The following is a 12,051-nucleotide window of genomic DNA, read 5'->3' as shown; positions in this document are numbered from 1 at the left end:
CCAGATGTGGGGCTCTCAGTCATGGCTCTCTTGTGGCTAAGATGAATTGGAGAGGGGAGTGAAGTTTCTTGGAAGCTTCAAAGACTTAATACTTTTACCAGCACTGGGGGGGGGGGGGGGGTGCTTGGAATTGGTGATTGGCATGACACAAGAACCTAGTTAGGTTACAGGGAAGCATCCCTGCACAGCTGTCTCAAGCTCTGTCCCCAGCTGTTCCTTGCTTTGCCAGGAGGTAGGGTCATGGCTCCACAATTGCTCCATCCAGGAGCCACCAACAATAGTGCACTCTGCAGCTCCCTGCAGCCATTATTACACTCATAACTGCTTGTGCTCTCAACCTACTGAAAATATTTTTTCCTTTCAACAGAATCTTGGAACTAAACTCCTGGGGATAAAACCCTGTGAACAAGTGAATTAATCACAGGGACAATGCACTAGAATAAATATGAATATACTTCATGCTACTGAAGTTCAAAGGAACTAAGGAAAAATTTCTGCTATTGAACATGTCACTGCCCTTCTTCCTAATTAAGAGGCTAAAAAGAGGTAGTATTCCATGACAGACTATTGTTTGCTTAATTATAGGGTCTTTTAAGTGGTGCCCCCCGTCACTCTTATAGCAAGTAGCGATAACCCAGAAAATCAGCACAGTTCTATTTTCTAGCAGATGTAGTTTAGCTTTGATATTTTTGTGGTCCATTTTATAATATGAACAGTCTATTGTTCGCTGTTATTTCTAAGGGGGAAGCATTATAAATTAGGAATTTCTTTGGTACCACAAGCCAGAGGGATAATGCAGTGTACCAATGGCTGTGCTGCCAACTCTCTCAACTTTTTCAGGAGGTTTGTAATATTTGGTATCTTTTCTTAAAGCCCTGGCCTTAAGAAAAGACAGAGAATCTCAGCTTTCATTTAAAAAAAAAAAAATTCCTAGCCCTCCTGGTTGCAGAGAAAAGCTTGAAAATATGATCCTTAATAGGTCAACAACAGGAAGGCAAATAAAAAGAACCTATCATTTTTTTAATAAAATCATTTTCAAGCCACTCAGTTTTGTAGAGCCTGACTCATGATTTTTAGATGTTTGTGATTGTCAGTACTGCAATTTTTATAAAAAGAAAATAAGATTACATTATGATGAGTAAGAAAGTGACAAGAAAAATGTAGGACATTTGGATTATTGGAAAAAAAAAAAAAACCCTGTATCTTTATTTAGAAAGCACATACAGCAATGTATGGGAAGGGAACAGAGATGCAAAACAGGTCAGCATACAAATTCCTTTCAAAAGATATGGTGAGACGCTTTTCCGATTAGTCTTATATCCATCTATGTGAGCATTTAAACTGCTATTACCTTTCCTAGATAAAAAGAAACCACACACAATTTCTGAAGAACAAGCTAAATGTCTATTTTCAGAAATTCCTCCATAGTCAATTTTGTAGGCAGCAAAGTTTTTTTGTTTTTTATTCCTGATGTTTCCCAAGAGGTTTTTTTTTCTTGTTTATGCCATGGTTTCTTTCCTCAGTGTCCGCCTCTGATGACAAGTAAGGATACTTGTGAATGATCTCCCTTTAGTTCTTGACCTTTTCTTTAACTTCTTCTGATGCTTGAGTGAAATTCCGAGCTCCTCCATTATAGCATTGAAAGAAAGACACTAGAGAAATGTGGGAAAAGTGTTTAACATTCAATGAACATAAATTCCAAACTTAAATTCCGCAAAACTTTAGCGTTTAGGTTTCTATAAACACAGGCTTTAAGGCCTGATTCATGAACTTCGTGAGTTCTGGGAGTCTCTTAATTGAATTAAACAGTCTGTGGAGTAGGGCCATATTGCACAATGGATGGGATTTTCAAAAGCTCTGGGCACTGACCCAATCCTGCTCTTTGAAATTTAATTTAACATTTATTTCAATGGGAGCAGAATTAGGCCACTGCTGTGCGGTTTTGAAAATCCTATCCAAACACATTTATGTCTTCCACCGTGCCTTTAGATTATGAAACTTACCTTTCCTCTGAAAACCGTACTCATGTTAGTCTTAAAACACGCTAGTGCTAAAGAGAACAAATACAACTTCTTTTGACGATTTGATTTCTGCCCCCACACCCAGCCATGAAATTAATGACTCTCTAAATAAAACATTTTCCAATGCTCTTTCTACAGAGAAATAGAGAAAAACACTTTTAAAACATTGTGTGTCCAGGAAAGGAGAAATTATATTTGAGTGAAATAGTTGGAAAATTGCAAGATGGTTTAGAAAGTGGAATGCCATTTGGCTACTGGATTCATGAAGATATTTTGGGGGGGTGGGAAATAACATAAAACTGACTGCTAAAATAACTCCACGTGGTATAAAAATGTATAGAGCTTCAAATGGAAAGAGTGGTGATGTACAGTTAATGTACTGATTTAAAAAAAATCAGGTGCTAAGTGTGATTAAAATGTACTTATTTTTTACCACCTCCCCAGCACCCAGCCTGCTAATCCATCCCTTATTTTTAACATTCCAAACCCCTCTGAGGAGTTTTAAGAGATGCTTTTTTAAACAGCCCATAGAAATGTTTCCTATATCCCAAACATGGATTTTCCCCTAAAAGTACGCTGCTGGAAGATAGGCTCTATTAGTCCTTGACCAGTAACAAGTCCATTCTAATATGTCAAAGCCCTGCAGAGATAAATATGAAATATTTATTCTAGGAGAAAGGGAGAAATCCAAGCTTTCCTACCAGCTTCTAGTTCCCAAGAAAGACTTTAAAATGTGAAGTATGGCATTATGTTTAGGGCTGTCAATTAATTGCAGTTAGCTCACGCGATTAATCACAGTTTTAATCACACTGTTAAACAATAGAATACTAATTGAAATCTATTAAATATTTTTGGATGTTTTTCTACATTTGCAAACATATTGATTTCAATTACAACACAAAATACAAAGTGCACAGTGGTCACTTTATAATATTTTTATTACAAATATTTGCACTAAAAAGATTAACAAAATAGTATTTAACAAAAATATTTACTTTCAGTTGGTATTCTATTGGATAACAGTGTGATTAAAACTGCAATTAATTAATTTTTTTAATCGTTTGACAGCCCTATTTATGTTAGATGTTAACTCAGGCAGAAAAGTGATTTACTCAAGGCTGTGGAGGGAATCCTTTTCAGAGCAGGGATTAGAACTTCAGAATTATAGACTTCTAGTACCATGTTTTGTCCCTTTCTCTGAGTAGTGCCTGGCCTTGATTCTGCAAGCTGATGTGCACACAGCTCCAGTCAGAGATTGGGGCATTACTATTAGTGTTTCTTCAGTGTACATACATATATTGTATGGACTCTATACAATGTGGTATATATTGTGGTGTGGCTGGTGAGAGTTTATTTGAGCAATATGTTGCACACAGACCTAGTATGACCCTAGATTATTTAATATACACTTTCTTTGAGAGGCTTCATTTTTGTTTGTCTTATGAAACACTGAATGCCTTAAGTATATAATAATTAAATGGTTATTAACTCATGACTGACTTAAAATGTAATTGACATGGGCAAGAAAATCCTTCTTCAAATTAGTTTCTGGTAGATCAGCCCTTTGTAATAGTCAGGACTTCACTGGTGTAATTATTTTAAACAGAGCTTTTGGTGACACAATTTAGGAACTTCTGGTGCTAAGCATTAGTTTGAACCAGTGATATCTGATAGACCTCTGGGCCCTCTGGTAGTAGTTGCTGAAGCAGGTGTCATTCTGCTGTTGAAGTTACTTTTAAATTGAATGAGCAAAGCCTTTTCAGAGAATGTCACCTCTGATTTCCCCAGCTGATAAAAATATATGCACCAACCCACTGGCTCTATTGCGTGGTTACTCCCTTGACATTAATTGTAATTGGATTTTTTTTTAAATCTAGATTTTTGGAATGAGCCAAGAATTCCATGGTGAATGAGCAAGGGAATATATCAATCACTAGACTATCTACTTTTTATATAACTGTAATGCAGTGTCTGGTACTAATCCATGTTCGGGGTGCGTGTGTGTTTATAGATGTGGATTTCTGCAAGATGTGCATAGGGATAAGTCCTATGGTCGGAACAATATCTTCTATTGGCGTGTTAATGTTTACATCTAGGTTTTTCCCAAACTGATTCAGATTATCCAGATCATATTGCACTCATTACATTGTTTATCATGTGATATCAAGAAACTTAATTCCATGAAGAACATGTCATATTTATGCAGAGATGTTTGACACATCATTGATAGGTTGGTACTTGAAGTTTTAAACATTTGGATACCTGTTGAATAAACTACATGGACCTGTTCTAGCTCCTAAAAAGCTTTGAGTTTAAATGACCCTCAGTCTGTTCTATTTGTAAACTTTGTCTTTTTATTTTTAGTAACAATCGATGCTGTTTATCCAAGTCTGTCTGTGTATGTTCAGAGCTTGTATTTCCAAAGTAAATTTCTGCAATCTTGTTCATTATTAAACCTTTTACTTTATCGCCAGTTTCAAGAGTTATTGGTTTAAAAGTCTGTTGATGGTCTTGGTTTTAAATTTGGTGTTATCTATAAACAGTTTATCATATTTACAAGAAGTACATATTGAGGCCCTGGCTTAATCCCAAATGTCTTTGTCCCGCAGAAAATATCCATAGCCATACAGCATACAGATTTTGGCTGACCCATTCAGAAGAGAGGTTAATCAGCCAAAAGCAAACACACACTGGAATCTGCTGTTGTATACAAGGCACAGTTTGAGAAAGGGGAAGGAGGAAAGCTTATATATAGGAAAGCAACTTCCTGACTCCTACGCACCACAGCTCTCAATGTTGTATCTATTGGAACCATAAAAGTTGTTGTTGCCCTTGGGTTGGATTTAAATCTGTCTTGGGAGAATTAACCAGCTACAAAACCTGTTTTGGTTTTACAGAGTCTTATAATAATAATGAAGTGAACATAGAAATAAGACTGGGAACCTGGACTGATCCTTTTACAATAAAATTCAAAGGGACTCTTGACAAGGTTTGTAGACTCCAACTTTGATCTATGGCAGATTTGTGTCTGTCTGCAAAGTCCTGCCACCTTTTAGAAAACAGAGTGGAGGAGGTGGTGGGCCTCTACAAATGGTTTTAAAAGACCTTGAGATGAGGGGCTCTGTACTGCCTCTCCTTTCTCCCTCCCCATTCCCATGCACTTTAGGATGTTCTGAAGTGCAACTGGAGAAGGTTCCTTGAACTTTCAGTTTTCTAATAAACAATTTATCAGAAGAACGTCATACAAAATCCCCTATGAGCCCCATGAAACCTATCCCAAACGTGTACATAGATTACACTTCACTGCTTCTAAAGTGACCTAGGCCCCGTAACCGCATGAAGCACTTAAAATTGCTCTCTTTCTAGTTTGTCACACAAAGTGGAGATGAGGAAGCAGGACAGATGTTCAAAAATCAGAATTGCCCTGAACTTTTTAGATAAGGAGACAAAACTGCGTCAGCACTACAGAGCAACTGTAAGCCAAGCCAGCATGCATGTGACAGAGGAAAAAATGGTGGTAAGGAAACACATTCGATTATCAAGCTGCTAAAGAATCTTTATGAAAAAGTAATGTATATGAAATATCATAGCATTCTTTTAAAAGGGCATCGTACAGTTAAAATTCCATTTAAAATTGCCTTCTGTATTTTACCTCTTCCTGAGGTATTCAACTGAAATTTTTTTAAGAGTTTTAAAAATTGTTCTAATGCTGTTAACTCCTTGGAGTTGGTTGAGGGTGAACATTGAAGACAGACCCGTAAATTTCACTTTTGCTTATAGTCCGCTTCACTTGCTGGTTCTGTTGGGATGCTGCAGTGTTTGGCTTGCAAACACTGCGTGGGAATGTTATTCCTTTAAAATATGTTGGTTGAGGCCAAATTAGACCAGGGAATTGGTCTCTTCATTGTATAACAGGCATAGCAGCAGATCCATCACCTGCTCAGGTTTCCCAAATCTTTCCTCCACTCCTATCTTGCAACAGTGAAAATTGTGTTAGACTTTGGGGTAGCTACCTACCTGGGCAGGGATTTTTTTTTAAAGTAATATAGACTAGATTGAGGGAAACTGGGAACTGTAATTCTTGACTCAATATGCCATACATGAACCTTTGAAGCCAGTCTGCCTGTGGTGTCAATCTATTCAGAAGACTTTATAGTGAACTTCATACATACATAAGGAGAAATACCTCAATCTAGAGGTGCTGTGTTACACTTGAAAATTATGAAAATTCACTGATGGGACAAATTTATCCTGGCAGAATATATAACAGGAATCCATCTTATAGTTCAGTAACAGAGAAAGAAGATCAGAATCCGGATTTCCCTACTGTGGGCCACAGTAGCCATGTTTTTATAGTTACACATAGATGGAACAGAGGCAAATTCTTAATATTGGAAAAAAAGTACTTTGCCTTGTGTCTAGTATACTGGAGGAAAATGTTTCAAAGTAGTTATTTCTTGTGAAAATATCACTGCTGTAGTGAATTCAAAGTCTGCTTCAGTACTCCGCCACTAAGAGCTAATTATACAAATTAGACCAGCAGGCAAGCTATTCTAAACTGTGCATCAGATTTTTAGAAAGCCTGGTTCTGCACTGAAAGTGACTATAAAAATGGGTATTTTGTGTTTGTTTTTCCCAATTTTCAGTTGGTAAGAAAAACGATGGTTTCTCTGATTGCCAGCCCCACAAACCAATTGAAGGCTAATGGGGTAACTGAGGGTAAAATCTGACCTGCATATCTTTCAAAACTGGTGTAAATGCATGAGAAGGACTGAGCTCCTATTGATTTTTGAAGCAGAGGGTGAAGTTGCAGAGCTAACAGTTTGGGGAAGAATCCTTCTTGAAAATTTGACATAGATGTTACTGAGAAATGATAAACATGGGATACGCTCATCCCATGCTATTTGTATGCAGCCATTTCTCCGAGTAAAATTCAACTTCAGAGACGTGAAAGCTTTTATAAATTATTTCTGTTATCTCTACCAGTTCCACACCTTTTTGGTTTGTACCACACTTGCTCTGAGTACACAGATTTGTTTATACAACTTACAAAACGTTAAGCATGTGTAGAGTACAAGTCATGCATGAAAGGACTCTAAATGTCTCCTAATGCTTACTACTAATTTTAGAGACTGTCGTCTGCATGTTTTCGAGTTGCCTTTTAGATAATTTATAATCTGAAACAAGCGACCTGTTCCTCATAATAATAAGCAAGTTAACCATGTTGTAGAAAAGTGTAATTGCAGCGCGTTTTGAAACCTTTGCAGAATATGTTCAAAAGGGCATGGCAAATAATATGTAAAACATAATTATCTGGTTACGTAAGGATAGTCTTTGGACATAGTCCTCTTAACACAAACATATTAAATAAAGAGAACACTTCCGGTTTGATACATTACAGCATTCATTTTTAAAATATGATTGTAGTGCCTAGAACTCCCAATCATAGACCAGGACCCCGTTGTGCTAGGCATTGTGCAAACACAGAAAGAGAAGATGGTTGCTGCCCCAAAGATCTTACAATCTGTGTGGACAAAACATTTAAGAACTTGATCATCAATTGGTTCAGTTTGTTGATCTGCCACAGACTTCCTGTGTGACCTCGGATGAGCCATTTAATCCCTCTAGGCCTTAGCTTTCCATCTGTAAAGGGTGATGTTTTTGTCTCTCCACCCTTAGTCTGTTTTTTTTTTTTTAATGTGGAATGCAAGCTGTTTAGGCCAGGGACTCTCTATAAGGGCATGTCTACACTTACCTCCGGAGCGATCGATCAGCAGAGGTCGATTTATGGCGTCTAGTGAAGACATGATAAATAGACCGCCGAGCACTCTCCCGTCGACTCAGATACTCCACCAGAGCGAGAAGCACAGGCGGAGTCGACAGGGGAGCATCAGAAGTTGACCCACCACAGTGAAGACACCGCGGTAGTAGCTCTAAGTACATCGACTTCAGCTACGTTATTCACGTAGTTGAAGTTGCATAACTTAGATCGATTTTCCCCCCCACCCCATGCTCCAGTGTAGACCAGGCCTAAGTGTAGGCACAAGGGAGCCCTGAACTCTAGTCACCAACATAATACAAATAAATATAACCATTTAGGATCAAGTCCTTTGGTTTTGATAAGTGCAATGACTAAAATTACTAAATGCCCTTAACTTCCATTAACCTCACTAGGAGTTGAGAGTGCACAGCTCCTCTCTGGAGGCACTCAGCACCTGGCAGGATCAGGTACCTTCGCTACAAATGTACTTTCTTTTAGAGCTCAAGTGATCGTCCCATTTTTCACATGAACAGATGCTGGTATAATTTTTGAATGGCAGGTTTTTTTAACACATCTTTATGGCTAGATCTGAAATTCCATTTAAAAACAAGATAATTGTTTCATCATGGTCCCCAGAGGCAAGCTAAATCTACTATGCTGTTTGGCACAGTCAGACGACAAGTAAGGAGCACTGTTGTTAAGACTGGCTCTTTTTTCGATGGCCTCTCTCAAAGATGTGACGGTGCTCTAAAAACTGAACAAAACAAAGGCACTTCATACCGAATGTCCATCCAAAGTTCAGTAGAGATTAAGGAACTGGTGAATGGGAAACTGAGGGGGACAATGATTAGGATAATAAGCATATTAGTCATTGTCCTTCTCCTCTGAGAGCTCAGAGGAGCTGGATTTGATTGGCTTTAAAGTTCTTTCCCCAGTGGGGAAATCACATGCTTAAATGCTCTGTTGAATTGGGACTAGAGTGCCTAATTCTCTCACTTGTGATTAGATCTTGGTTTGTAAGTGCACAAATTTTGCCAAGACTTATGGATCAAAGCTCTGGGGGTCTTAGCCAACAAATTTTGTTACCAGGTGAAGTGTTAACTATTGTGAGTAATTCCATCACAACCAGGATAACTTCTTCCAGGGTCTTGAGTGGGACGGACACAAACTGACATTGCTTATATTGTAAAGGGTACTTTCTTGGTCATAAAAACAGATGGATTTTAAGATCCAATAGAAGAACTAGGGAAACCACTAAGATTATTAAAAGGGTAAATAAAATTGGCCAATAGACAATAATGCAAAATGGAAACAAAATGACCAGAACTCCTGTCACTGTACATAGAAGACCATGTTTTCTTGTCTCAGTATTCAGGTCAGACAGAAAGCAGATAGAAGAAATCAGAACAGGGCTGAGCTGGAGTGTGTTAAGGGAGACTAGAGCATCTGGAGCACTTCACCTACTTAGTGGGCAGAAGTCAATCAGCAAGAAGTGTTTAATTGCAATAGAGCTCAGACATGGTCCCCCCCCAAAAAGGGATCATTAACTTGCTACATCTTGTGTTGCAAGGGTAAACTGCAGTGTACAAAGAAACCATACCAATAGATAAAAAAAACTCAAGTACCAGTAGCAGACAAAGATGATCAATACCAATGAGTTGTAATGGTCAGGACACTGTACCAAAGAGACAGTTGGGGAGTGATGTGTGGGAGACGAAATCAGTGAAATTACGGGATCAGCTGGGGTATAATCAGATCTGGATAAAAAGTAACTGGGCTTATTTAGAATAAAGGGAAGTTTATCATGGTTCATGCATTATTCTGATCCAGATTTATATAAATATATATCTAAAACTACAGTTACAATAGTATTTCAGCATAGCTATTCAGATGAACTTCCTACACACAACTTTGTAGTAACTTGTATATTTATTATGCAAAACAAATGCCAAGGGTTTACACTTCAACATGATTTGATATCCTGATTGGTGTTTATACCATGAAAGAATCCTGTCTTATAATAAGTACAGTATGTCTGATCCTCCTTTCAGTTACACAGATGAACACCAAAATTAAATCTATGCCATTACACTGATGTAAAACCTGTGTATACAAGAAGAAAACTGGGTGTTCTATGAGGATGTATTCACTGAATAATTTTTTTAAATGTTAATGATTACTGGCTTAAAACCTAAGTGTGATTTTGTGGTACAATAGTACAAGCTGCTTGGAGGTGTTGTATAATGAATTTTAAATGGATGAATTAAAATTAAATATTTGACACTGGGAACACAGTGCTGTCAGCTAAAAATCACTGGCTCCTTTGCCACGAACGGGCCTTTCAGAGAGTTAATGGAATCCTGCAGATTGTTGATTTGTGAGGTTTCTAAATAACTGCATGGGCTTCTTGCTAAATGTTCTGCAGAGACTAAAGACTGAGTTCCTGCAAATTGCACTGCATGGGAAAGAAGGTAAATACATTTTTCTTACCTGAAAATGCTGAACTACCCAAAGGAATGACAAGAGGATTATGCTCTATAGAGAGATATAGAGACTAACACTGTTTTAAAATCTATTTTTTATTCTATGATATGCACGGAACTGCTCAAATTCTCAGGACCCTGGAGATCCATCTGCTACAGTAGCTGAGCTTTAAGGCTATTAATATGTGAGGCAATATTTTGATCACTGTCATGTACACTCTTTAAGATGAATGCTTTCCATTGGACACACCTTTTTCCTTTACTATTATACAGTGTGAATTGAGGGTTGTGTTCGAATCCCTCGCTCCTCTCGGATTAATTTGCCACAGTCTAACTCCGTAGATAAGGTGGTTCCAGAGGTGGAGTTGGATGGATGGGTTTGCTTACATTGTAGTCCATAAAAGAAACAAAAGGCCTTGCATGCAGGAAAAAAAATGGAGAAAAAATAAATAAGTGAAATAACAAAAAATATGAAAATGAGAGCTCTAAATTAAAGATAGTATTATGGAAACAGAAAAAGTCACAGATCATATGCAATTTATAGTCATAATGAAACTCTCTGTATTCTTCTTTTTATACAATCATTTCCCACAGATTCTGTGATAGTAATACGTGATATCGCCACTTTAATGCAGTTGAAGATGTTAATTATGATGAGACAGGCTACCCTCTATTGAATGTTGCTGTGATATAGTAGCAGGATTTTCACATAAACTGAACTTGTCACATCAGATTCATACTGGTGCTCACCCAAATTATAAAGAAGTGAATTAATAAATTAAAATTGGGATACAATTTTTGGCCTATTAATTATGATTCCAAAAATATTGTCCTACACTCTTATCCCATTATCATTTGTCCTACAAACTTTAATCAACTGCATTACCTTTGCTTTTTTATACAAAAAAGGTTTTATCCATTATTCTATTTCTATCTGAGTCAAGAGCTGGAGAAACCCTCTTTTCATTGTGTGTTTTTGAAACTGGTAATTAAGATTTTAAAACTTATAAGAAAATTAACAGTATATACAAAGTACATCAGTTCTCTTGGATTTATGCCTAAAATACCAAATGTTTGGCTTACTAAAGCCTTGATCCTACAAATCGCTGCACATAGTAGACCTCTGTGTCCATATGCAGCACCATTGACTTTAGTGTGCGTCTGCTCAGGTGCAGGGATCTGCCTGCATGGAACAGTTTAAAGTATTTTAGGCCTCGATCCTGTAATAAGCCTATCCCTGTACCATGATGGCCAAACTAATGTAACGCCACTGATATTATTATTGGCTCTAACTGATCCACTGGATTCACGTAAGCGCCATACAGATAAATAAAGGATGGTGCCTGCATCCAATCCGATCCCAAGCCAAGTCCCATTGAAGTGAAATGGGGGCTGAGCAGGCCCTGGGGATTCACCTACAAAGAGGAGATGGCAGAATTGGGGTCTCAGTAGAGAAGTGACAAGGGAACACATAGGGACAAAGTAGGACAGCAACTATACTCTAGTTGGAGAATGGCAATGGTAATTCTGTCTCTATAAGGAGACCTGGTAGAGCAGAACAAAATATTTAGTATTTGTTGCAGGATCTGGGGGTGTGCTTAGTGGTGGTACTCTCATCTCATTTTTTCTTAAACATACTTGGTGCGTGCTAGGTTCTATAATGAAAACAGAATAGCATTTCCTCAAACATTGCAACATCCATGCATTGGTTTACATCCATTATTTTCTTGGGTTTTTATATTACTCATTACCCGTCAATGGAGTTACTCCAGGCATCACTTTTACA

General features: G+C 37.7%; 1 protein-coding gene across 5 annotated transcripts in view; it reads right to left on the bottom strand.

The window, feature by feature from the left end:
• Nucleotides 1–1,155: 1,155 nt before the first annotated feature.
• The window catches only part of GRIK1 (glutamate ionotropic receptor kainate type subunit 1), a 238,157-nt gene continuing 227,261 nt past the window's right edge, over nucleotides 1,156–12,051 (bottom strand). For 2 of the 5 annotated variants that reach the window (XM_075133209.1, XM_075133214.1), the window contains 2 exons: nucleotides 10,516–10,680; nucleotides 1,516–1,652 (listed from right to left, as the gene is read on the bottom strand). In XM_075133209.1, coding sequence (XP_074989310.1) covers nucleotides 10,531–10,680 — 150 coding nt within the window. In that variant the 3' untranslated portion in view covers nucleotides 1,516–1,652; nucleotides 10,516–10,530. Of the gene's footprint in view, nucleotides 1,653–10,515; nucleotides 10,681–12,051 lie in introns of all 5 variants that reach the window. The other 3 variants (XM_075133215.1, XM_075133207.1, XM_075133212.1) reach the window with 3 other exon arrangements.

Source organism: Caretta caretta, chromosome 1 (genome assembly GCF_965140235.1).
Source record: "Caretta caretta isolate rCarCar2 chromosome 1, rCarCar1.hap1, whole genome shotgun sequence".
Lineage (NCBI taxonomy): Eukaryota > Metazoa > Chordata > Testudines > Cheloniidae > Caretta > Caretta caretta.
Note: the sequence above shows the minus strand (reverse complement) of the source record. Positions and strands in the feature narration are given on the sequence as shown.